The 22,592-nt window shown below is 44.9% G+C and overlaps 3 protein-coding genes across 3 annotated transcripts in view; 2 read left to right on the forward strand and 1 right to left on the reverse strand.

The window, feature by feature from the left end:
* Nucleotides 1-22,592, reverse strand: part of LOC149433100 (uncharacterized) — a 61,888-nt gene that overhangs the window by 3,671 nt on the left and 35,625 nt on the right. The gene's annotated exons all lie outside the window — the stretch shown is intronic.
* Nucleotides 12,601-14,605, forward strand: LOC149433101 (gastrula zinc finger protein XlCGF66.1-like). The gene is made up of 3 exons (XM_089664642.1): nucleotides 12,601-12,713; nucleotides 14,106-14,240; nucleotides 14,327-14,605. Exons 1-3 carry the CDS (start codon nucleotides 12,618-12,620, stop codon nucleotides 14,603-14,605), a joined length of 510 nt encoding a protein of 169 aa, XP_089520768.1. The 5' UTR covers nucleotides 12,601-12,617.
* On the forward strand, nucleotides 18,270-19,084 carry LOC149433102 (uncharacterized). The gene is made up of 2 exons (XM_089664656.1): nucleotides 18,270-18,448; nucleotides 18,535-19,084. The coding sequence occupies exons 1-2, from the start codon at nucleotides 18,272-18,274 to the stop codon at nucleotides 18,724-18,726; spliced, it is 369 nt and encodes a 122-aa protein (XP_089520782.1). The 5' UTR covers nucleotides 18,270-18,271; the 3' UTR covers nucleotides 18,727-19,084.

Below are 22,592 nucleotides of genomic sequence, written 5' to 3' on the forward strand. Positions count from 1 at the left end.
ATGTCCCGTCCTTCATATCAGAGAGAGACAGACTACCCAGAATGTCCCGTCCTTCATATCAGAGAGAGACAGACTACCCAGAATCTCCCATCCGTCATATCAGAGAATGAGACAGACTACCCAGAATATCCCATTGTTTCTATCAGAGAGGGACAGACTACCCAGAATGTCCCATCCTCCATATCAGACAGCCAGCCAGCTCTTGAAAGCTGGTAGGAAAGAACCCTCAGGGTACCTAAGGGTTTGACTAGAAGTGGAAAAAGTGCCAAGACACCTCCTCGGGGTAAGCAGTGAGAAGAAATATGGCGCAACCCATATGGTGCACAAAACACCAGCAGGTCATAAGGATGCACAGGGACCTATGTGCCTAAACACCCACCGCTGCCTCCAAGCAAAACTGCCGATATCTAATCATGGAGCATGGTCCAACAAAGCATCCTCAGCTGAGGAGGGGGGAAGGGGGAAGGGATCCTAGATTGTCTACCTGATTAGGAACAGGAGCAAGGGAAGGAGTCTGGAGGAACTGCACATTGGTCATCAAATGAGAACTTATCCTCCAGTGACCGGGTCCCACAAAGGTCTCCAGGCAGACTCCCTACCTGCTGGGGGAACTCTCAGCAGGACCCCAGCATGATCTTCTTGCTGACAATGTGGAGAGCACAGGAACATCCAGCAATTAAATCTTCCTGCCAGGTGGGAAATCAACAGCTTTCAGGTACTGAATCAGAAGAGAAGCAGACGGCAAATTCTTATCTCCAAGGAGGACAGCATAGTGAAACGTAACACTCTCAGTGTAGTACAGCATAGGGACTAGGCCACTAGACCTGCCACAGGGAAAACTCCCAGACCATTCCATATGGGAAGACTCTCCAACACGTGAGGGATTTCCAGTGGAGCTCAGGTCAGAGTACCAAGTCATGGAGGGGATGCTTGATGAGACAGGAACTGTTTTCAGGAAACAGATTGGAGCCCCAGACAAGGGGACACCCCTGCAAGTGAAGACTTTCATGGTGAAGGGAATAAACTGCCCCTTTCAGACAAAAAGGCAGACAGGTATTATCTGGAAGTACTTGCTCTAGAGAGACCATTTGGATGTTTTGCCCCAAGTTCAGGCTCCCAGGCATGAGGGGTTGATGACAAGGACTGAGTTACAATTGAAAAAGGGATACTAAATTATGAGTGTAATCCATTGGCACCCTACACACTGAAAGATGAGGGAGGGAGATTGATCCTGACATACAAGAGGAGGAATTAAAACCCTAAAGCACAGGTGTCAAACTGGTGACCCTCCAACTGTTACCAAACATCAATTCCCATGAGACATTGCAAGATTGACAGTTACAAGCATGACTCTCAAAGGCAGAGGCATGATGGGACTTGTAGTTTTGTAACAGCTGGAGGGCCACCAGTTTGACACCCCTGGAAATGAGCAACCTTGCCCAACAGTGACCTTTAAAATGCCCAAGGCCTGGAACAAGAGGCTGATTCTCCAGTTCTCGGGTAGTACATCTATAAGGTTTGAAACAACCCGGTATATCTGTGTCCACTTCAGGAGACCTGCACTGACCCCAACCAGAGATAGACTGTTGGAATTCTCAGAGACAGTGACAAGGTCAACATGGCCAGCATGAATAGAGGTTTTAGGCCAATCACAGACATAATCTGCAGGGGACCATTTAGAGCCTTTGAGGGCAGAGTGCACCAATATCTGAGCACAAACAGCCAGAAAGCTCAAAGTGGAGACTGAGGTCCCTGCGGACATGGGGATACCTTGGCCACACACGAGAGAGCTTTGGTAGACTGCAATAAAGATGATCCAGTGACAATAGGGGTCCAAGGTTCTGAATTACAGGTGTCAATTCCTTCTGGGAAGGAAGCACTCTATGACTATAAGCCGTGTTCATCCTTGGCAGTGTGACAGTTCTGGCTGTCTTAGTGAAGACATGTTGTGTTTGTACAGTGGTAATTCAACTAGGCCCAATGTGAGGCAATGTTTTAAGTCTCATAAACCCAGGCAGCTTGGGCTGAGGGTTTCAGGTGGCCGGGGGTGACCAAGTAAGTGTAGGCATGGAGATCCATGTGATGCTTCGAGAGCAACGGCAGAATGATACTTTCTCCAAGTTGAATAGAGAGAAAGAGAAGTCAGAGCTCCACCCAGTGAATGCCATCAGCACTCAATTCCTCGGCCTTAACTCTTACCCTGTTAAAAAGTGGTGGGAAATGTAAAATGGTGGCCATCAATGAGTTAGCTCCCAATGCTTCACCTCAACTGGCTCTGCTCACTAAGTGAGTCTTCAAAGACAGGGTCACACCTGTGACCACAGGACAGCTCTGGACCCAAATGTACTCCTCAGCTAACACAGTACACCCTGGCCTGGAGAGCACCACAATGAAAAGCCCAGTGCCCAAAGGTTACATTCCAGGCTAGTCTTGCATGTACAGTCCAGGAGGGTCCAGCTTCAAAAGCTGAGAAACACTGATCAGGATAGCTGATTGAGATCATCTGAGTTCACCAAAGAACCTTGATAGATTGATATCACCAAGAAACCTTGATAGATTGATGTCACCAAGAAACCTTGATTGATTGAAGTCACCAAGGAACCTTGATTAAGGTCAGCAAGAAAACTTAATTGAGGTCACCAAGAAACCTTGATTGATCGATGTCACCAAGGAACCTTTATTGAGGTCACCAAGAAAACCTTGATTGATGTTACCAAGGAGCCTAGAGTGAGGTCACCAAGGAACCTTGATTGGTGTCACCAAGAAAACGTGATTGATGTCACCAAGGAACCTTGATTGGTGTTACCAAGAAAACCTGATTGATTGATGTCACCAAGGAACTTTGATTAAGGTTAGCAAGAAATCTTAATTGAGGCCACCAAGGAACCTTGATTGATTGATGTCACCAAGAAACCTTGATTGATTGATGTCACCAAGGAAACTTGATTGAGGTCACCATAGAACCTTGATTGGTGTCATCAATAAAACTTAATTGATTGAGGTCACCAAGGAACCTTGATTGATGTCACCAAAGAATCTTGATTGATTGATGGCACCAAGGATCCTTGATTGGTTGAAGTCACCAAGGAACCTTGAGTGACTGATGTCATCAAGGTACCTTGATTGATGTAACCAAGAAACCTTGATTGATTGATTGATGTCACCAAGGAAACTTGATTGAGGTCACCAAGGAACCTTGATTGATGTCACCAAGAAACCTTGATTGAGCTCACCAAGGAACCTCGATTGCTGTCACCAAGAAAGAAAACTCCATTAGTGTAGCATCACTGATGTAACCAAGAAGAAAATTACTCAAAGTTAGAAAGCTAGCAAAAAAATAAGTAGACTTTTTTCTTCAGAGCTGAAGCATCCAACCACTTAAGATAATAGCAAAAAACAGAAGCTTGCTGGGAGCAGAAGGGGTTACACAAGGACTGGCTTATAGGTTTTCTGTTTGCTCGTGTCCAATACTATTGTAACTCAGTTCCCAGGCATTTTGGTGCAAGCCCTGCAGCCCATTGAAGACACTGGGACTTTTGGAGACATCAAGCCATGAACAACATCATGGACTCTTGCCTCATAGAGGTATGCCTGGGCAGCCACACTACTATAGTTATAGCTAGGGGAAAGATGTTGTTCATATTGAACTGTACACTGCAACCCATTCAGTGAAGGATCCTGGTCTGAAGGTATTCCAAGGGGTGAATAATGTTGGTTCTGGTGCATCTAAAGAACACGGGTGTGTATCGCACTGTGGGTTATAAAGTAACATTGTTATAAAAGGGTTAACTCGGCAAGACCAGGAGAAGAGTGTAGTTGCTATGGGCAACCAAGTGAAGGAACAAGGTACAAGCAACCAATTGTTAGGTGTTGTACCTGGTGAGGTGACATGTCCTCTGGTAGTGAGGGGGTCATTGTCTGGCTCCCTCTCTAGCGGTCGGCATCCAACTAAAACAAGATCCAAACCCACATTACAGAGATCTATGACCTGGTCATGAGGTACGAGAAGGAAGGAGCATGCATGAGGTCCATACTAGGTGCATGGTGGGACTCCATTCTGTTACTGGGAGTGAGGTAACAGAGGTACACTGGACTGGTGGAGTGGGCACAGGCTCAGCACGTCCCTCCTATTGCAACATACAAGATACAGCATGTAGTGTCATGAGACAAGTCACTTTTCAGAGGAACTCTGTGCTTTAATTACCGCACTCAGTGAAGGTTCATCTCCAAGTCGGGGAACTGCCTTAGTGTTTGACTTTTCACATGACTGCAATCTCCACCTGGTCTCCGGACATCGATGAGCATGCTCCACCCGAAAGCGAGCAGGGCAAAGATGATCCTGCCCATAGGTGGCAGTATAACCTGCCTCCTGTGTCCCACAATGGACAAGAAAGGAAAATACCTTAGTAGCTTAGAAGAAATCTAGAGCCCCTGTCAGACTTTTATCCCTGTCTGCTCCTTCTTGTAGGGTTCCCCTGACTACCTGATTGGTAAATTGTTGTCAGGAGGACAGGAAGTGTAGGAAAATTTCTCAAAGGAGCCTCAGATAGTAAAAACCTGACAGGAGTTCTAATCCTTCACCACTCCATCCAAAATTAATGTTTTGGGCTCAACTTGTAAATTAAATCTGCTTGGCTCAGCCTACCTCTATGGTTACACCCTGAGTAGTAACCTGGCCACATCCCTGGACACCCCACCCCACCCCCCCACACACACACCCATTCACCAGGATACAAATCATTGTCATGTATTGTGTGCTAGAAGGAACAGACACCTTTGACTGTGGACGGAGGTCTGATCTGACCCCATTTAATAAACACAACACAACTGACTCCATGTAACTCGTCTGTTCGGTCAATATCATTGATATATCTTGTCTTATATAATAAAGATTGTTTATTTTTGCTGGTGACTTTGTGCTGGGATAGCCTTGGTACTGTTGAAAAGCTAAGCGGTTTTATAATGGGGATAGCTGGATCTGTGAGGTGCATTCATAGGCTTGCTGAGCAGATGTTTATACAAGATGGCTGCCGGGCCCCTCATCCAGGAAGATGTCCCTGTGGTGGGTAAATATTTTCTTATCTTCCAGGATTGTCCTCAGACACTCACTCATTACTCTTCTGGCCCCAGATAATATTAACAACAGAAAAATGACCCAAAATTCACCATAGAGAGCTTTCGCCTTTCTTATTGTACAAAAAAAATCAACAGGTTGAGTAGTTTGAGTCCCCCTAGAAGTCCACTTCCCCCTCGTACAGGCTCATCAGAATGGGACAACTTTCCGGTCACAAGGACAATGCAGACGGTGTCACCCGCACTCAGCTGTAGAAAAATATTGAAGACCCCAAGTGAGCTGGTGGTGTTCTTGTTTTCTATGAGGGGCTCCTTCTCCAGGCCTTCTGGTTGGTAGCCCTCAGAGTCCACCCTGGCAATGCCCAAGTTGGATTTGGAGAGCACAGCTTCAATCTTTTCATCTTTGTAGCCAGTCAAGATGGCACTAAAGAAGTACCTGCCTTCTATTGGGACAGTGAAGATACCTGGGAAGAAAACGAACATGGCTAGTTTGAGATGGGAGACCTAAAACATTTGTTAGAGACAGGAGACCTGAGACCTAAAACCTTTGTGAGACAGGAGACCTAAGACCTATAACCTGTGTTGGAGACAGGTGACCTGAGACCTAAAACCTTTGTTAGAGACAGGAGACCTGAGACCTAAAACCTTTGTGAGAGACAGGAGACCTGAGACCTAAAACCTTTGTGAGAGATGGGAGACCTATAACCTATAACCTTTGTTAGAGACATGAGACCTGAGGCCTAAAACCTTTATTAGAGACAGGAGACCTGAGACCTAAAACCTTTGTTAGACAGGAGACCTGAGCACCTGCATTTAGCCCCTACACTTACCCCCCCTTCTCCTCCAGTAAGTGCAGTGTCAGTAGGTCACTATCACTTGATACATTGCACACAAAACCACAGTGTTCGCAGAATCAGGCCTGATCTCTGTTAGCACTTGCTGGTAAATTTTGATGACTCTCATATGCAGCAGAGTGCCAGTACTAGTGCCACGCTAACTTTTGGTGAACTGGCGAGCACTAGTGGCCTAGTACATCCTGGTATTTCACATACCTCTTAGATTGTAAGCTACCAGGATCAGGGCCCTCCTAACCCTCTTGTATTGAACTGTATTTTTGCTGTATTGTCTCCCGTTATATTGTAAATCTCTGAGCAAACTGTCAGCGCTATCTAAATCCTGTATAATAATAATAATAATACCAGCACTGCAGTATGACTTGGTGACATGGCGAGTCCCATAAGTCCAGTACAAGCCGGTGGCGCGCACAAGTATTGTCCCGCTGCCACCAAGAATTCGCACACAGGCCTGTAGAGCCCCTAGTATCCTGGATGTGCTTGCAAATCCTGATTGGCAGTCCACAAATTCTGCAGCACCCGTACTTCCCCCATTCACTGCCCAACCTGGAATTCAGGTGGAAACCCATTTACATTTTTTTGGGGCCTAACCCTCAACATGAGCATTACTAAAAGAAATGAATTGCGGTTGTATTGGTCCGCAGACCCGATTCATCATATGCCGTGTTCTCTGCTGCCATGGCCAGGCATAGATATGAGAGTATAATGTGTTTTATGCATTTCAATGACAATACAATCTGTCATCCTCGGGGTGACCCTGAATTTGACCGGCTCCACAAAATTCAGCCCCTCGCAAATCACCTTAACCAAAAATGTGCAGATGTCTATACTCCCCAGCAAAAAATTTGCGTTGATGAGTCCCTCATTCATTTTTCTGGCCGCCTTGCATTCAAACAATTCTCCCCAGCAAGCGTGCCAGATATGGGGTCAAGATGAAGAAGACCTGTGACAGCAGGCTATACTTATAAGTTTTGTAAATTGGGAAAGCATCTGATCACCGATCTTGGTGAGATTAGATAATGTAAGGGCAGAGGAGATATCCAGAGTCTGATAGACCCCAGATTTCTCAAAAAAGAATCTATGACAATGCCCATTGAAGTTATCGGGGATATTTGCATTCCCTGTGATAGCATTAAAAGTGATAAAAAAAATTAAAGGGACAGTGTAAAAATAATTGAAAAAATCAAAATAACAAAATAATAAATAAAAACCTTGCCCCTCCCTCGCACGTGCACACCTGTGTGTACGAATGTTGACCCTGTGCTAGTATGTAAACAGCGGTTGCACCATGCATGTGAGGTATCACCACGAACGTCAGATGAAGGGCAGTAATTCTAACACTAGACCTCCTCTGTAAATCTAAAATGGTAGCTTGTAAAGTCCATTAAAATGTTGCCTATGGATATTAAAAATGTATGCAGTTTGTTGCCATTGCACGGGGCATGTGCAGTTTTAAATCATGTCATGTTTGGTATCTATTTACTCGGCATACCATCATCTTTTATATTTTACCAAATAATTGGCCAACATATTGTGTTTTTGTGCATTAAAAGTAAAAAAAGTGTATTTTTTTTATTTACATTTGAAAAATCATTGTGCAAATATTATGTGACATAAAAAATTGCAGCACCCACCATTTTATTCACTAGGGTGTTTGCTTTAAACAAATATATAATGTTTGGGGGTTTAAATTAATTTCCTAGAAAAAAATATTGATTTTTTTTCATGTGAACAAAAAGTGTCAGAAAAGGCTTAATCTTCAGGTGGTTAGAAGAGTGAATGATGTGTGGCATAAACTTCTAATGCTGGGCATAAAATGCCCCCACCTCCCAAAATGACCTCTTTTTGGAAAGTAGACACCCCAAACTATTTGCTGAGAGGCATGTTGAATCAATAGATGAAATTATTTTTTTACCACAAGTTTTTGGAAAATTCCAAAATTTTTTTTTTTTTTTTTTTTACACAAAATTGTCACTTAAATGATTTACTGCTCACACATGTCATGGATATATGTGGAATTGCTCCCCAAACTACATTCTGCTATTTCTCCTAAGTATGGGGGTACGACATGTGAGACATTTTGGCAGTCTAGCCAAGTACAGGACCCCAAAATCCAATAAGCACCTTCAGGCTTTTAAAGGGCTTTATTTCCTCATTACACTTCCTGACTCCCTATCACAGTTTTGGAGGCCCTGAAATGCCAGGATAGCACCTAACCCCCCCAAATGACCCCTTTTTGGAAAGTAGACACCCCAAGGAATTTGATAAAAAGCATGGTAAGTATTTTGCAGATCTCATTTGTTGCCACAGGTTTTTGGAAAATGAAGAAAAAAAACAAAAACATATTTTTTTCTATTCTTTTTTATATTTCAAAACCTTGTGAGAAAAAATGAGATCTGCAAAATACTCACCATGCCTCTTTGTAAATTCCTTGGGGTGTCTACTTTCCAGAAAGTGGTCATTTTGGGGGGTTTGGTGCTACCCTGGCATGTCAGGGCCTTCAAAACTGTGATAGGTAGTAAAGAAGTGAAATGAGGAAGTTACGCACCTTCAGGCTTCCAAAGTGGTCATTGGATTTCAGGCTCCTGTATGTGGCTAGGCTCACAAAAAGTCTCACACATGTGGTATCCCCATGCTTGTTAGAAGTAGCAGAATGTATTTTGGGGTGTAATTCCACATATACTCATGGGTTGTGCGAGAAATAAATCATTTAAATGACAACTTTGTGTAAAAAAAAAAAAATGTTTTTGTCATTTTCCAGAAACTTGTGGAAAAAAATAAATCTTCCATGGACTCAATATGCCTCTCAGCAGATAGCTTAGGGTGTCTACTTTCCTAAAAAGGGGTCATTTGAGGATGTTTGTACTATCCTGGTATTTTAGCACATCAAGAAATGTGATGGGCAGTCAGAGAGTAAAAGCTGTGTAAATTCCATCATCTCTCCCATAGTTTGTAGACGCTATAACTTTCACACAAAGCAATCAATATACACTTATTGGGATTTTTTTAACCAAAAACATGTAGCAGAATACATTTTGGCCTAAATTTATGACAAAATTTTAGTTTACTGTATATTTTTTATGACAGAAATGAGAAAAAATTGTTTTTTGGCAAAAATGTTTTTTTTCTCAAAAATATTTTGTTTATAGCGACAAAAATAAAAAGCACACAGGTGATCAAATACCACCAAAAGAAAGCTCTATTTGTGTTAAAAAATGACATAAACTTAATTTATGTACCGTATTACATGACAGCGCAATTGTCAGTTAAACTAGCGCAGAGCTGTATAGCAAAAAAAATGGCGTAAATTGCAGTATCTATACCATAGTTTGTAGACGCTATAACTTTCACACAAAGCAATCAATATACACTTATTGGGATTTTTTTTTACCAAAAACATGGAGCAGAATACATTTTGGTCTAAATTTATAACTAACTTTGAGTTTACTATATATTTTTTATAGTCAAAAGTAAAAAAAATTGTTTTTCTTCAAAATTTTTTGTCTTTTTTTGTTTATAGCTTGAAAAATAAAAAGCGCACAGATGATCAAATACCACCAAAAGAAAGCTCTATTTGTGTGAAAAAAGGACGTAAATGTTGTTTAGGTGCAGAATTGCATGACTGCGCAATTATCAGTTGAATTAGTACAGTGCTGAGTAATAAAAAGAGGCCTAGTGATTAAGGGGGGTAAATCCTCTGGAGGGGGAGGGGTTAATCAGTCCATGAAAAGGATCATCTTATCTATTGTTTGTAGAATGTAATGCTTTCAGGACCCGTGTACGGGCAAATACATAGAAATCTTTAACTGCTTCAAAGCACAAACCTTTCATAACAGAGGAATCCTCAAACCCTCAGAAAGAAGAAGAATCTGAGCAGCAGAGAGGGTCACTTTGGAAAGGTTAATGATGTAAAAGTCACTTTCATGTATTGTTTGTCCATCCTGTGTGTATCTTCTTCTATCCCCTGTCTCTTGGGGCCACCCCACCCACTCTGTGCTGTGTGGTTACCCCCATTTGTGGAAAACCTCCCTCCCCCTCCCTTCCCTTCCTATTCCCCCTCCTTGACTAAGATCCCTTCCTTTACCCTCCTCCCCTCCTCAATACTCCCATTTTTTTCTAGTGATCCTAAAACACCAACTTGGTCCTTATGTGCAAAAAACAAATGATGTGACTGGAATGAAGCTCCTTTAACCATTTGCTGACAAGTGGCATATGTGTACAACACTTGACTTCAAGCGGTTGGATGGAGCCACAAGGGATTCCTTGACTCTTGGAATAGATCTTTGTGAGAACCTCCCAGATGGATTTCAGCTTGGGTTTCTGTGTGAAGGCGGCGTACACCATCCTGGATTGTCTGACACCAGCTCTGGGGTGTCAGGAGGCCGCCGGTGAGTGTGATCACTGAGCGGTGCGGAGCCTCATGTAGACATGTCTGGTCCAGAGGGCCTTGTGCATGCGCCTCCGGATAGATAGATATTTTTATGCTTTAGGATTTATTTTTGTGTTTTCTTCACCAAAAAGGTCAATTTGAGGGGTTATCTATTCTATTATGAACTAAATACCTTTGTTTGTAACTTGTATTCTGTGTCTTTAAGACTTTTCTATATGTAATAAAATATCTTTGTTAAATAGTTGGTTGCATAAGAGCTAGATTTTTTTTTCTCAGTTATTTTTTAGTTATTTTTGATCTTTCATGGAAGCCACAGGAACGGTTATTTTAATGTTTCTCAGGGATGCAGTTGCACTGAACTCCACAAGGTGGTGATCTCAATTCTACTCAGACAAGAAGTTATTATGGAACACAGACAGGAAGTGATGTCAGGTACAGACAGGAAGTGTTGTCAGGTACAGACAGGAAGTGATGTCAGGTACAGACAGGAAGTTACATACCATAGTAAGCTGTGAAGAGACATTGGTGAAAGTGGCAGCAGAGGAGGTAATAAGATGTTATTTCCTATATACACCCACTAACCCCCCATCATGTCCGTCCTCTTCCTCCATAGTCACGTCCGTCCTCTTCCTCCATAGTCACGTCCGTCCTCTTCCTCCATAGTCACGTCCGTCCTCTTCCTCCATAGTCACGTCCGTCCTCTTCCTCCATAGTCACGTCCGTCCTCTTCCTCCATAGTCACGTCCGTCCTCTTCCTCCATAGTCACGTCCGTCCTCCTCCTCCATAGTCACGTCCGTCCTCTTCCTCCATAGTCACGTCCGTCCTCTTCCTCCATAGTCACGTCTGTCCTCTCCCTCCATAGTCACGTCTGTCCTCTCCCTCCATAGTCATGTCTGTCCTCTTCCTCCATAGTTATGTCCGTCCTCTTCCTCCATAGTCACTGTGATGTCTTTTATCTCCAGCAGATGATGATACACACATATATAGTGTGGGAACCCAGATGAACCCCTTCAGGGGCAGAACATTCCCCCACTTCCGGGGCCGGAACATTCTCCTCATTGTGGAGATAAATTCTAGTAATATGGTCCTCTAAACAAACAGCACTGACAATAAATAGAGAAGACAAGGACCATCCTGACCATACATGGCCTACAAAGGGCAATGATGACACTACACAGGCAGCCAATGGGCAATCATTACACTATGCAGCCAACACAATGATGGAGTGCCGGGGTCAGGAGTATGGAGCATAGAGCCCCTTACATTGCTGCTCAGGAGGAAGGAAACATTCCCCAGCCGGCCATGAAGAATATGTTCCATCATTGGTGTCAGAGGGAGGGAAATACTGAGGGGTCTGAGGGAAGTAGAGGAGCTGAGGGGTCTCTCAGGGGGTACTGAGGATGAGAGACTTTGGGGCTCCTGAGGGGGTAGTGGAAATCAGCTTTTAGGGGGTAGAGGAAGTGGGGAGCAGGGCTCTGAAGAAAGAAAAGTTTGTCAGGCTCAGGGGGACACTTAGGTAGGGAGGGGGCTCTTGGTCTCTGATTGTCCTCTTACCTGCACTTACTTTCCAGACCTTCTTACAGAACTCCTACCAGGAAAGGAAAGAAACCTTCACCTTCTTATCATCTCACTGGTCAAATAATATATTCAAAGATACCAAGTGGAATGAAGAATGGCAATCCTTCCCCCCTTGGTGGACACTTCTTCTTGCAGGAGGTCTGTTGGTGAATTATCGACTAAAAGGTATTCAGGGATCAGTGCTATACAACTTCGGGAGACACTCCATTACCTTCCCATGACACCTTCTCTGGCAATGCCCAGTGCTGGAATTCAGAGCCCCAGGAACCCCCCACCACTCTGTACAATGTCCTGGATATCACAGTATACTTGGTAACCATACTCCTCCCCCTGCTCTCCTCCTTCTACCCACACTAGGCTCTCATTGGAGGGAAGAGAACAGACTCCTCCCCACTTCTCTCTACTCCACCAGCATTCTCCTGCTCTCTAATCCAATATCTTCTCTTACTGCAGAGAGTGACAGTGACATCACTCCTGGCAGTCAGCAAGGAGATTTCTGATATGGTGGATCAAGAGGGTCTCGGGTCCTCCTAAATGTAAGAAATATTAAACAGTCCAAACTAAATGTCTTCCCATGTGGGGAGTAGTCCTTACATGTCCAGCAACCCTCCTATTCCCCCCTCACATCCACATCCTATTATTGTGTGACCAATACCATCCAAATCATTCTTACTTTCATTTCCCAAAGTTATCCGTCTACAAGGAGACCTGTATAGATCACATGATGGCACCAATGAGGATGGAGGAGGACCGGAGTCACATGACTGAGAAGATACTAAACCTCACCCTGGAGATCATCTACCTGCTGACCGGAGAGGTGAGGAGGATTCTGGGAGGTCACATGACATCACTCTTATCTCTATGAATAAAACACAGACCTGACCGGAGAGGTGAGGAGGATTCTGGGAGGTCACATGACATCACTTTTATCTCTATTAATAAAACACAGACCTGACTGGAGAGGTGAGGAGGATTCTGGGGTATCACATGACATCACTTATGATGGGAGTGACTTTGGGTGGGGGGCCTATGAAACATAGCCCCCTTTGGAGAAGTGGGGAGACCTCTTTCTCAGCTCCCCATATTCCTATTATGTGTAAGTCACCCTGTGCCTGTTAGGGGTACAGGGTGATCTGTCCTGATATTGTGTAGACATCTATAGGTGGGGTGTGGGGGGTTGTTCATTGTTGACTGCCATGTGGTCCCATTGTTTTATTGTGTGTCCTGCTTGGGAACAAACTATTATGGGATGTATTGGTTCGTGTATTGTCTACTGCCAAGTGGTGCATCCCATTGTTCTATTGTGTGTTTTGCTTGGGAGCAAAGGATTATGGGATATATGTGATTGTACTGGCTTGGTGAGGGGTGTTTCTGGCAGCCCTTCCCCCTGACGGGATGGCCTGCTGATGTGTTTCCTGTTACTGGGTGTATTTCCCCGCCCTGTGTATATATCTTGTATATATGTAAAATAAAGCAGTACACTTCCTGTTTTAAGGCGAGTCTGGTGCTGTTTCATCTTGTATGGCCAGCGGTGGTGTCTGTGGATCTGTGTTCAGACAGGGAAGTGGGAGTCTAACGGAAATAACCTAGTGCAGTCTGGGTCCAGTTCCGTTACATCACTCTTATCTCTATTAATAAAACACAAACCTAACCAGAGAGGTGAGGAGGATTCTGGGAGGTCGCATGGCATCACTCTTATCTCTATTAATAAAACACAGACCTGACCAGAGAGGTGAGGAGGATTCTGGGAGGTCACATGACATCACTCTTATCTCTATTAATAAAACACAGACCTGACTAGAGAGGTGAGGAGGATTCTGGGAGGTCACATGACATCGCTCTTATCTCTATTAATAAAACACAGACCTGACCGGAGAGGTGAGGAGGATTCTGGGAGGTCACATGGCATCACTCTTATTTCTATTAATAAAACACAGACCCGACCAGAGAGGTGAGGAGGATTCTGGGAGTGGGAGGTCACATGACATCACTCTTATCTCTATTAATAAAACACAGACCTGACCGGAGAGGTGAGGTGGATTCTGGGAGGTCGCATGGCATCACTCTTATCTCTATTAATAAAACACAGACTTGACCAGGGAGGTGAGGAGGATTCTGGGAGGTCACATGACATCACAAAGACCTGACCGGAGAGGTGAGGAGGATTCTGTGATTCTAACATGATATTCCTATTGGTTCCTCAATACAGAGGTTTCCTCTTCTGAAGTCAGGTGATCATATGACCATCACAGTGCCTCCATGTGACTCCCTAAACCCTGAGAGACACAACATGCAGAAGATTCTAGAAGTCATCAAGAAGATGATGGAGCTGCTGACAGGAGAGGTGAGCGGTGCCGGGAATTCTGGGACATTCTCCAGTAACAGACAAGGGATGTGTCTGGATGGTGACTGTATCATTGTGTGTGTCAGGTTCCTATAAGGTGTCAGGGTGTCACTGTCTATTTCTCCATGGAGGAGTGGGAGTATTTAGAAGGACACAAGGACCTCTACAAGGACGTCATGATGGACAATCGGCAGACTTTGGGTTTTGTGAAGATTGTAAGGAAGGAATTTCCCCGGAATGAGACGATATTGAAGCTCACCCTGGAGATCCTCAGCCTGCTGACTGGAGAGGTGAGTGTAATGAAGGGGTTAAATCTGACTGGGCTGTACACTGGGGGGTATTCAGAGTCACTTGAAGTCTTCTGATGTTCTGTAATCAATAACGACATCCACACAAGTACTATGAATACATAAAGTGACTCTATGAGATTTGGTTATAGCACAAGATGGCGGCATTGGTTATAGAAGAGAACAATCTCAGCTTTAGTCCAATCAGGGAGACCCATGATTACCAGCATGCCACGCCCACTGACCACTAAATCCATGGGTGACATTTCCTGGTGGGTCAGTGAGCCTTACTAGTAAACCATTAGTGACTCTATTATATGACTTCTAGAAGGAGCTATAAATCTGACCCCATTGTCATCATATCATTGGATGGAGATGTCTGTCCTTTGCTGAGTCGGCACATTGTGGCCAATCCGTGGAGAATAAATCTAGAGCTGACCATAGAAGTGATGGATTATGTGAGAGCAGGGCACAGCCCAGGGGCACCTTGATAATCTTGCATTACATGATACCAATTTTCTGGGATAGTCAGTCAAGCTTTTTACTAAGCTGTCCCAGGATGGCTGTGTCCCGGGCAGTGTCCCAGAATCTGGGCTGCGGGTACTCCAGCAGCCTGTCACTGGGCTCCATCTACACTCAGAATAACATCTTCTCTCTCTTCCGCTTTGCAGGAGTTAAGGAGGCCTGAAACGGAGCATCTTGCTGCTGCTGCTGCTGCTGCTGCTACTTGTGTGGGCGGGACATGTACAGCTCTGATCCCAATGGCCCTCCTCTCCTGTTCATCCCATGTGATCAGAGAAGTACATATCCCGATCACAAAAGCAGCAGCAGTAGTAAGATGCTCCACCTCTTCCTTAACCTCTACAAAGTGCTGGAACTGTGGGAGGAAGGTACAGGTGGGGAAATGTTTTTCTGATTGTTAATTTAAAGCAGAACTCAAATCAAACCGTTCATTCTCTTTGGTTTCCTGTTTTTAAGATCGATGACTGCTCCACCTCCTTTACTCTCAGTCACTGTTCTTGGCACATCCCTTCTGTAGTTCTTTCTGCAGGAAGCAGGGATGTCATTCAGCCCCACTTGCAGTGGTGGGCGGACCGAGACTCTCAGACACATTCAACACATACAGGCCTAGTGTAACCACCCACATTCACCTGTAATTGATTGGAACTGTAGTTTCCTTTTACTACAGAGAGAGAGGAGCGCATATGATGTCATCCCGGCTGTTACACCTCCTCCTTGGCACAGCAGATGATGTTATCTTTTGGGTTACAGAGATGAGGTCATAAAAATTCAATTAGGCTTTTCTCCACAATGGGAAGGATTTTCAACATTTTATGAACTGTTTAGTATTTTGTGTAGGGGGGTGTACTATTGGGGGGTTTATTGCCTATTCCAGAGATCTTTAACCCAGTGACAGGCTGTCAGAACAGGCAAGATCTGTGACAGCAGCTTCCCTGTGTTGCTTTGCTTGAGACCATCTCTTCTATATTATACATTACTGCACCTTGTAATGTACCTTGTAACCCCTCTATACTGTACTCAGCCCTCCATCCCTCCTGTGCCCCATGTACTATGGTTTCCTGCCCCCCTGTACTGTGACCTCCAGCTCCCTGTACTGTGACCTCCTGCTCCCTGTACTGTGACCTCCTGCTCCCTGTACTGTGACCTCCTGCTACCTGTACTGTGACCTCCTGCTCCCTGTACTGTGACCTGCTACCTGTACTGTGACCTCCTGTCCCCCTGTACTGAACCCTCCTGCCCCCTTGTACTGTACTGTGCCCTCCTGCTCCCTGTATTGTGACCTCCTGCTACCTGTACTGTGACCTCCTGCTCCCTGTACTGTAACCTCCTGCTCCCTGTACTGTGACCTCCTGCTACCTGTACTGTGACCTCCTGCTCCCTGTACTGTGACCTCCTGCTACCTGTACTGTGACCTCCTGCTCCCTGTACTGTGACCTCCTGCTCCCTGTACTGTGACCTCCTGCTCCCTGTACTGTGATCTCCTGCTACCTGTACTGTGACCTCCTGCTCCCTGTACTGTGACCTCCTGCTACCTGTACTGTGACCTCCTGCTCCCTGTACTGTGATCTCCTGCTCCCTGTACTGAACCCTCCTGCCCCCCTTGTACTGTACTGTGCCCTCCTGCTCCCTGTACTGTGACCTCCTGCTACCTGTACTGTGACCTCCTGCTACCTGTACTGTGACCTCCTGCTACCTGTACTGTGACCTCCTGCTCCCTGTACTGTGACCTGCTACCTGTACTGTGACCTCCTTCTCCCTGTACTGTGACCTCCTGCTCCCTGTACTGTGACCTCCTTCTCCCTGTACTGTGACCTCCTGCTACCTGTACTGTGACCTCCTGCTCCCTGTACTGTGACCTCCTGCTCCCTGTACTGTGACCTCCTGCTACCTCTACTGTGACCTCCTGCTCCCTGTACTGTGACCTCCTGCTACCTGTACTGTGACCTCCTGCCCCCCTGTACTGTGACCTCCTGCTACCTGTACTGTGACCTCCTGCTCCCTGTACTGTGACCTCCTGCTCCCTGTACTGTGATCTCCTGTCCCCCTGTACTGAACCCTCCTGCTCCCCTTGTACTGTACTGTGCCCTCCTGCTCCCTGTATTGTGACCTCCTGCTACCTGTACTGTGACCTCCTACTCCCTGTACTGTGACCTCCTGCTCCCTGTACTGTGACCTCCTGCTCCCTGTATTGTGACCTCCTGTTACCTGTACTGTGACCTCCTGCTCCCTGTACTGTGACCTCCTGCTCCCTGTATTGTTACCTCCTGTTACCTGTACTGTGACCTCCTGCTCCCTGTATTGTGACCTCCTGCTACCTGTACTGTGACCTCCTGCTCCCTGTACTGTGCACTCCTGCTCCCTGTATTGTGACCTCCTGTTACCTGTACTGTGACCTCCTGTTACCTGTACTGTGACCTCCTGCTCCCTGTACTGTGCCCTCCTGCTCCCTGTATTGTGACCTCCTGCTACCTGTACTGTGACCTCCTGCTACCTGTAGGGATATACTACAGCTCCCTGTACTGTGTACTACTTAAGTAAGGGGGTGCCCTTGTACTGTACTGTGCCCTCCACCCCCCCATACGGTGCACTCCTGCTCCCTCTACTGTGCCCTCCACCCCCCATACTGTGCCCTCCTGCCCCACCTTGTACTGTGCCCTCCATCCCCCCTGTACTGTGCCCTCCATCCCCCTGTACTGTGCCCTCCATCCCCCCTGTACTGTGCCCTCCTGACCCCCTGTACTGTGCCCTCCATCCCCCCTGTACTGTGCCCTCCATCCCCCCTGTACTGTGCCCTCCATCCCCCCTGTACTGTGCCCTCCATCCCCCCTGTACTGTGCCCTCCTGCCCCTCTGTACTGTGCCCTCCACCCCCCTGTACTGTGCCCTGCTGCCCCCCCCCTGTACTGTGCCCTCCTGCTTCCCCTTCCCCTGTACTGTGCCCTCCTGCCCCCCCGCCCCCCCCCCCGTACTGTGCCCTGTGTTTATTTAGTCTTTGGTTTATGCCATGTTTTCTTCTTGTTTAATATTGATTATATTGAAAGTCCTAATAAATATACAGTATGTTTCATTCTATCAATTATTTATACTTTAATTTTTGAGAGTGTGTAAGTTTGGGCAGGTTATTAGGGGCCCCAGTGAATGACTTCCTCCAGGGGCCCATGATGTTACATTTCTGTAGGAGAGTGAGATTTCTCTTTGTATCACACAGAACTGTACAGGAGTCATGAAGAAATCTACCGACAATGACACCAGAAGGAGATCTCATCGTATGACCACAAGATCCTCGAGAATCCAGAATCCCATCACCATCCCCCCACCTCCATCCCTGATCCCTACAAGACAGAAGACACAGAAGATTCTAGAAGTCACCAGAGAGATCACTGAGCTGCTGACAGGAGAGGTGAGCGGTGCCGGGAATTCTGGGACATTCTCCAGTAACAGACAAGGGATGTGTCTGGATGGTGACTGTATCATTGTGTGTGTCAGGTTCCTATAAGGTGTCAGGGTGTCACTGTCTATTTCTCCATGGAGGAGTGGGAGTATTTAGAAGGACACAAGGATCTCTACAAGGACGTCATGATGGACAATCAGCCGCCCCTCACATCACCGGGTAAGAGGAGACTTTATTGTAAAGGAGAGAGCAGTACGGAGGATCCACCTAGATCCCCCATCATCTGATAAACACACAGAAACAATGGATTCAGTCTCAGGAGATGGGAGGCAATTGTGTGGGACTAAAAAGGGGGGATGTACGGGCGCTGGATAGGAACCTGGGAGCAGCTAGCATGAAAGGTGAAACCTCAAAAACCTCCATAATATGTATATAGATGAAAACATGCAGCACTAATAAAAACTATTGGTACAAGAAATCAAAAACATACAAAGCCAAACAACAAGCATGTGAAGATGAGGTCCCCTGCAGGAAAGGATGAACGGTAGTATGACAGTAAGATGGCGGGACCCAAAATCACACTCAATTGTGAGGTAATCAGCGCAAGCGTCCAGACTAAGGGTAATGAAGTGCACTATATTAATTCTCAAGGTGAAATGATGAATATATGGTGACTTCTGTAACTGTGTTCCTGATAACGTGATGAGTAAAGATTGCACTAATTTTCACTAACTGTGAAAGCACAATTTAAAGTGCATATGAATGGTCAATAGCCAAACTCCTGGTCGTCCGCATCCGGGAACTGGATCACAATGGGGGTCATCTGGCCAGCTAGGCAGGTGCTGTAACCTCAGGATCTCCAGGTTCCAGGAGAAGGAGCCATCTCACCATCCGGGGGAGTCAGTCTCACCACTAGTCAGGCTGTCACCAGGACCTCACAGTATGCCTTAAAGGGGGGGGGCTCAGAAGTAACGAGCCAGAACACAAAGATACTATATAGTGTACTACTTTATTTAACACAGCGGGGGTGCAAGATACAAATTAGCACTCACATGTTGCAGCCTGGAAGCTGGCAGGGGAAATCCAAGATGGCCAGCGGCCGACAGCATGGGCCATGCGGAGTGACGTCACAGGGTATAGGGCACCTCCCTAACACGTTTCGTGCCCATGCACGTTGTCAAAGGGAGTGTGCCGCCTGTTCTGACATCTCTTAAATACCGTACCGCACGCATGCGCAGTAGCGCCGCATCACGTCATTGCGGACGGTTCGCGCATGCGCAGTGCACGCGGACGGTGGCCATTTTACTGGAGAACAGTGTGATATACCACAATTCAAGGACATGCAAGCAAGCAGGTAAAGTTAAGCCCTATTAATGGCAGATGACGATATCATTCTAAACTAAATAGATAAAAGTCGAATGTTGAAAAGGAATTAGAAGCCATTGTGCAAAAAATGTATTTATCTGGGGGCAGATAATGTCCCACCTTCTAATGTTTTTGCAGAGAAAACTTTGTGGAACTACAAGGGCCAGATTGTGGGTCAACTTGCATGTGCTTGCAAATATCATAATAAAATCATGCAACATAAACATATAAATAAATAAATGACATCTAAATAAATACATGCATCGTATTATAAATAAAACATGTGATCCTGTGAGTGCAAACATGAAATACGAGTAAAATTATCTGAGTTTGGAATAAAATATATAAAAACATATAGACCATATAAAAAATATATATAAAAATACCTCACATCCAACAACCACCTGTATGGGTGAAAAGATACATAACCCAGGGATGTGGGATGTGGTAATAGAGAAGAATATATAATCTAAATAATGCATTAACATGAATTGGAAAAACAAACGTCACATGTAGACGTACCACCAGATGGGAAGTCTGGTGCCATAAAAATTGGATAAGGTAAAAAACGAATCAAATCGACCAAAAATAATGGGATATGACTCAGTTAGATATGGATATAGTCATCCCTGAATTAGACATCAGGTTAATCATGTGGCCTTGGTAAATGTTAAAGGTCTAAAATCATGGAAATACAGCGGATCAGCAGTAACGGTAGTAAACGAGTGATGTATGAATAGGCCAACAGGAATTAGTAATAGAAATAGACTTACAGTCAGTGTAAAGAACAATTAGCTGGGATCAATAAAGCAATTAATGTCTAGATCAATGTTGAGGCCCTCTGGTTTAAGCGTTCTCAATAAAAGAATCCATTTTGTCTCTAACATGGAGACTGCCCGACGTTTGAACACCCCTCTCCATTGTTAATCATGTCTATACCGACAAATTTTAGGCAATGTGGGTTTCTATTATGTTTTTTCGGAAAATGCATGGATACCGAATGTTCTTTAAACCCTTTCTTGATATTACACAGATGTTCCCTTAATCTCCTAGTTGTTCTTCCTATATATTGTTTGCCGCATGAGCATTCAAGAAGATACACTACATGCGTACTATTACAAGTAATGACCGACTGTATGTCGTAAAATCTTCCTGTCTGGTTAGAGCAAAAAGATGTCACCGTTTTTTTGTGAATGCCATTATTGACGCAAATCATGCATCTATTGCATGGAAAAACCTTTACGACTGAAGAAAAAGGATAACTGCTTGGGGGGTCCACTACATTCGGAGCTAATGAGTTCCTCAGCGGGAGTGCTTTACGATAAATGATTTCGGGAGCATCCGGTAAGGCCTCTCCTAAGATGGGGTCATTTGTAACTATAGCCCAATTGTTTTTTATCATTTTCGCAATTTGTTTAAATTGGACAGAAAAACCAGTAACAAACGGACAAACCCTGTCTTTCTTAATTAGGTTTTTGTCCTTGGTTGTCAGGAGATTACTTCCATCCAGATTACCCACTTCCTTGATTTTATCATCTAAAATCACGGGGTCATACCCTTTCTCCACGAATCTCTTTTTAAGAATATTGGTGTGGGACCTCTGCAGCTTGTCTCATGAGGACATCTAGGCCACCACTGATTGCTGATTACCAATATTATGAGTCCTGACCCTTACACTGTATAATTTATATTGTACATTACATCCTCCTGACCTCTGCACTATATACTCTATGTTGTACATTACATGCTCCTGACCCCTGCACTATATACTCTATGTTATACATTACATACTCCTGACACCTGCACTATATACTCTGTTGTACATTACATACTCCTGACCCCTGGACTATATACTCTATGTTGTACATTACATACTCCTGACCCCTGGACTATATACTCTATGTTGTACATTACATACTCCTGACCCCTGCACTATATACTCTGTTGTACATTACATACTCCTGACCCCTGCACTATATACTCTATGTTGTACATTACATACTCCTGACCCCTGCACTATATACTCTGTTGTACATTACATACTCCTGACCCCTGCACTATATACTCTATGTTGTACATTACATACTCCTGACCCCTGCACTATATACTCTATGTAGTACATTACATACTCCTGATCCCCGCACTATATACTCTATGTTATACATTACATACTCCTGACCCCTGCACTATATACTCTATGTTGTACATTACATACTCCTGACCCCTGCACTATATACTCCATGTTGTACATTACATACTCCTGACCCCTGCACTATATACTCTATGTTGTACATTACATACTCCTGACCCCTGCACTATATACTCTATGTTGTACATTACATACTCCTGACCCCTGCACTATATACTCTGTGTTGTACATTCCATAGTCCTGACTTCTGCTCTCCCCCCTCCCCCCACTGCTATATGTACACATAATATGGATTCTCTTTTGTTTCCCCCAATTCCTCCCAGCTGGACATTTTATATCGGATGATGTGATTGGAGCACAGACTTTTACATGGTGATAATAATGTGATAACATCCTCCAACCTTGGACCCTTAAACAGAAAGTTATAATGAGGGAGGAGTCAATACCCCAATGATGGTGGTCTTCAGGATCAGTCCAGTCTTCATCTTGGTTGTTCTCCCCCATCCTCACTCTCTGACCTCTGGTGGGGCTCAGCCCCGCTGTTCTTCATGACTAAATCATGGACTAAATAAGGAAGTGCAGTACTTCTTGTGTTGGGAAGATGGCGATGAGTGATAGAGGGGGTGGGGACCCTCGTCC

The sequence above is a fragment of the Staurois parvus genome, unplaced genomic scaffold (genome assembly GCF_062004578.1).
Source record: "Staurois parvus isolate SC_StPar_1 unplaced genomic scaffold, SC_StPar_1.0 ptg001978l, whole genome shotgun sequence".
NCBI lineage: Eukaryota > Metazoa > Chordata > Amphibia > Anura > Ranidae > Staurois > Staurois parvus.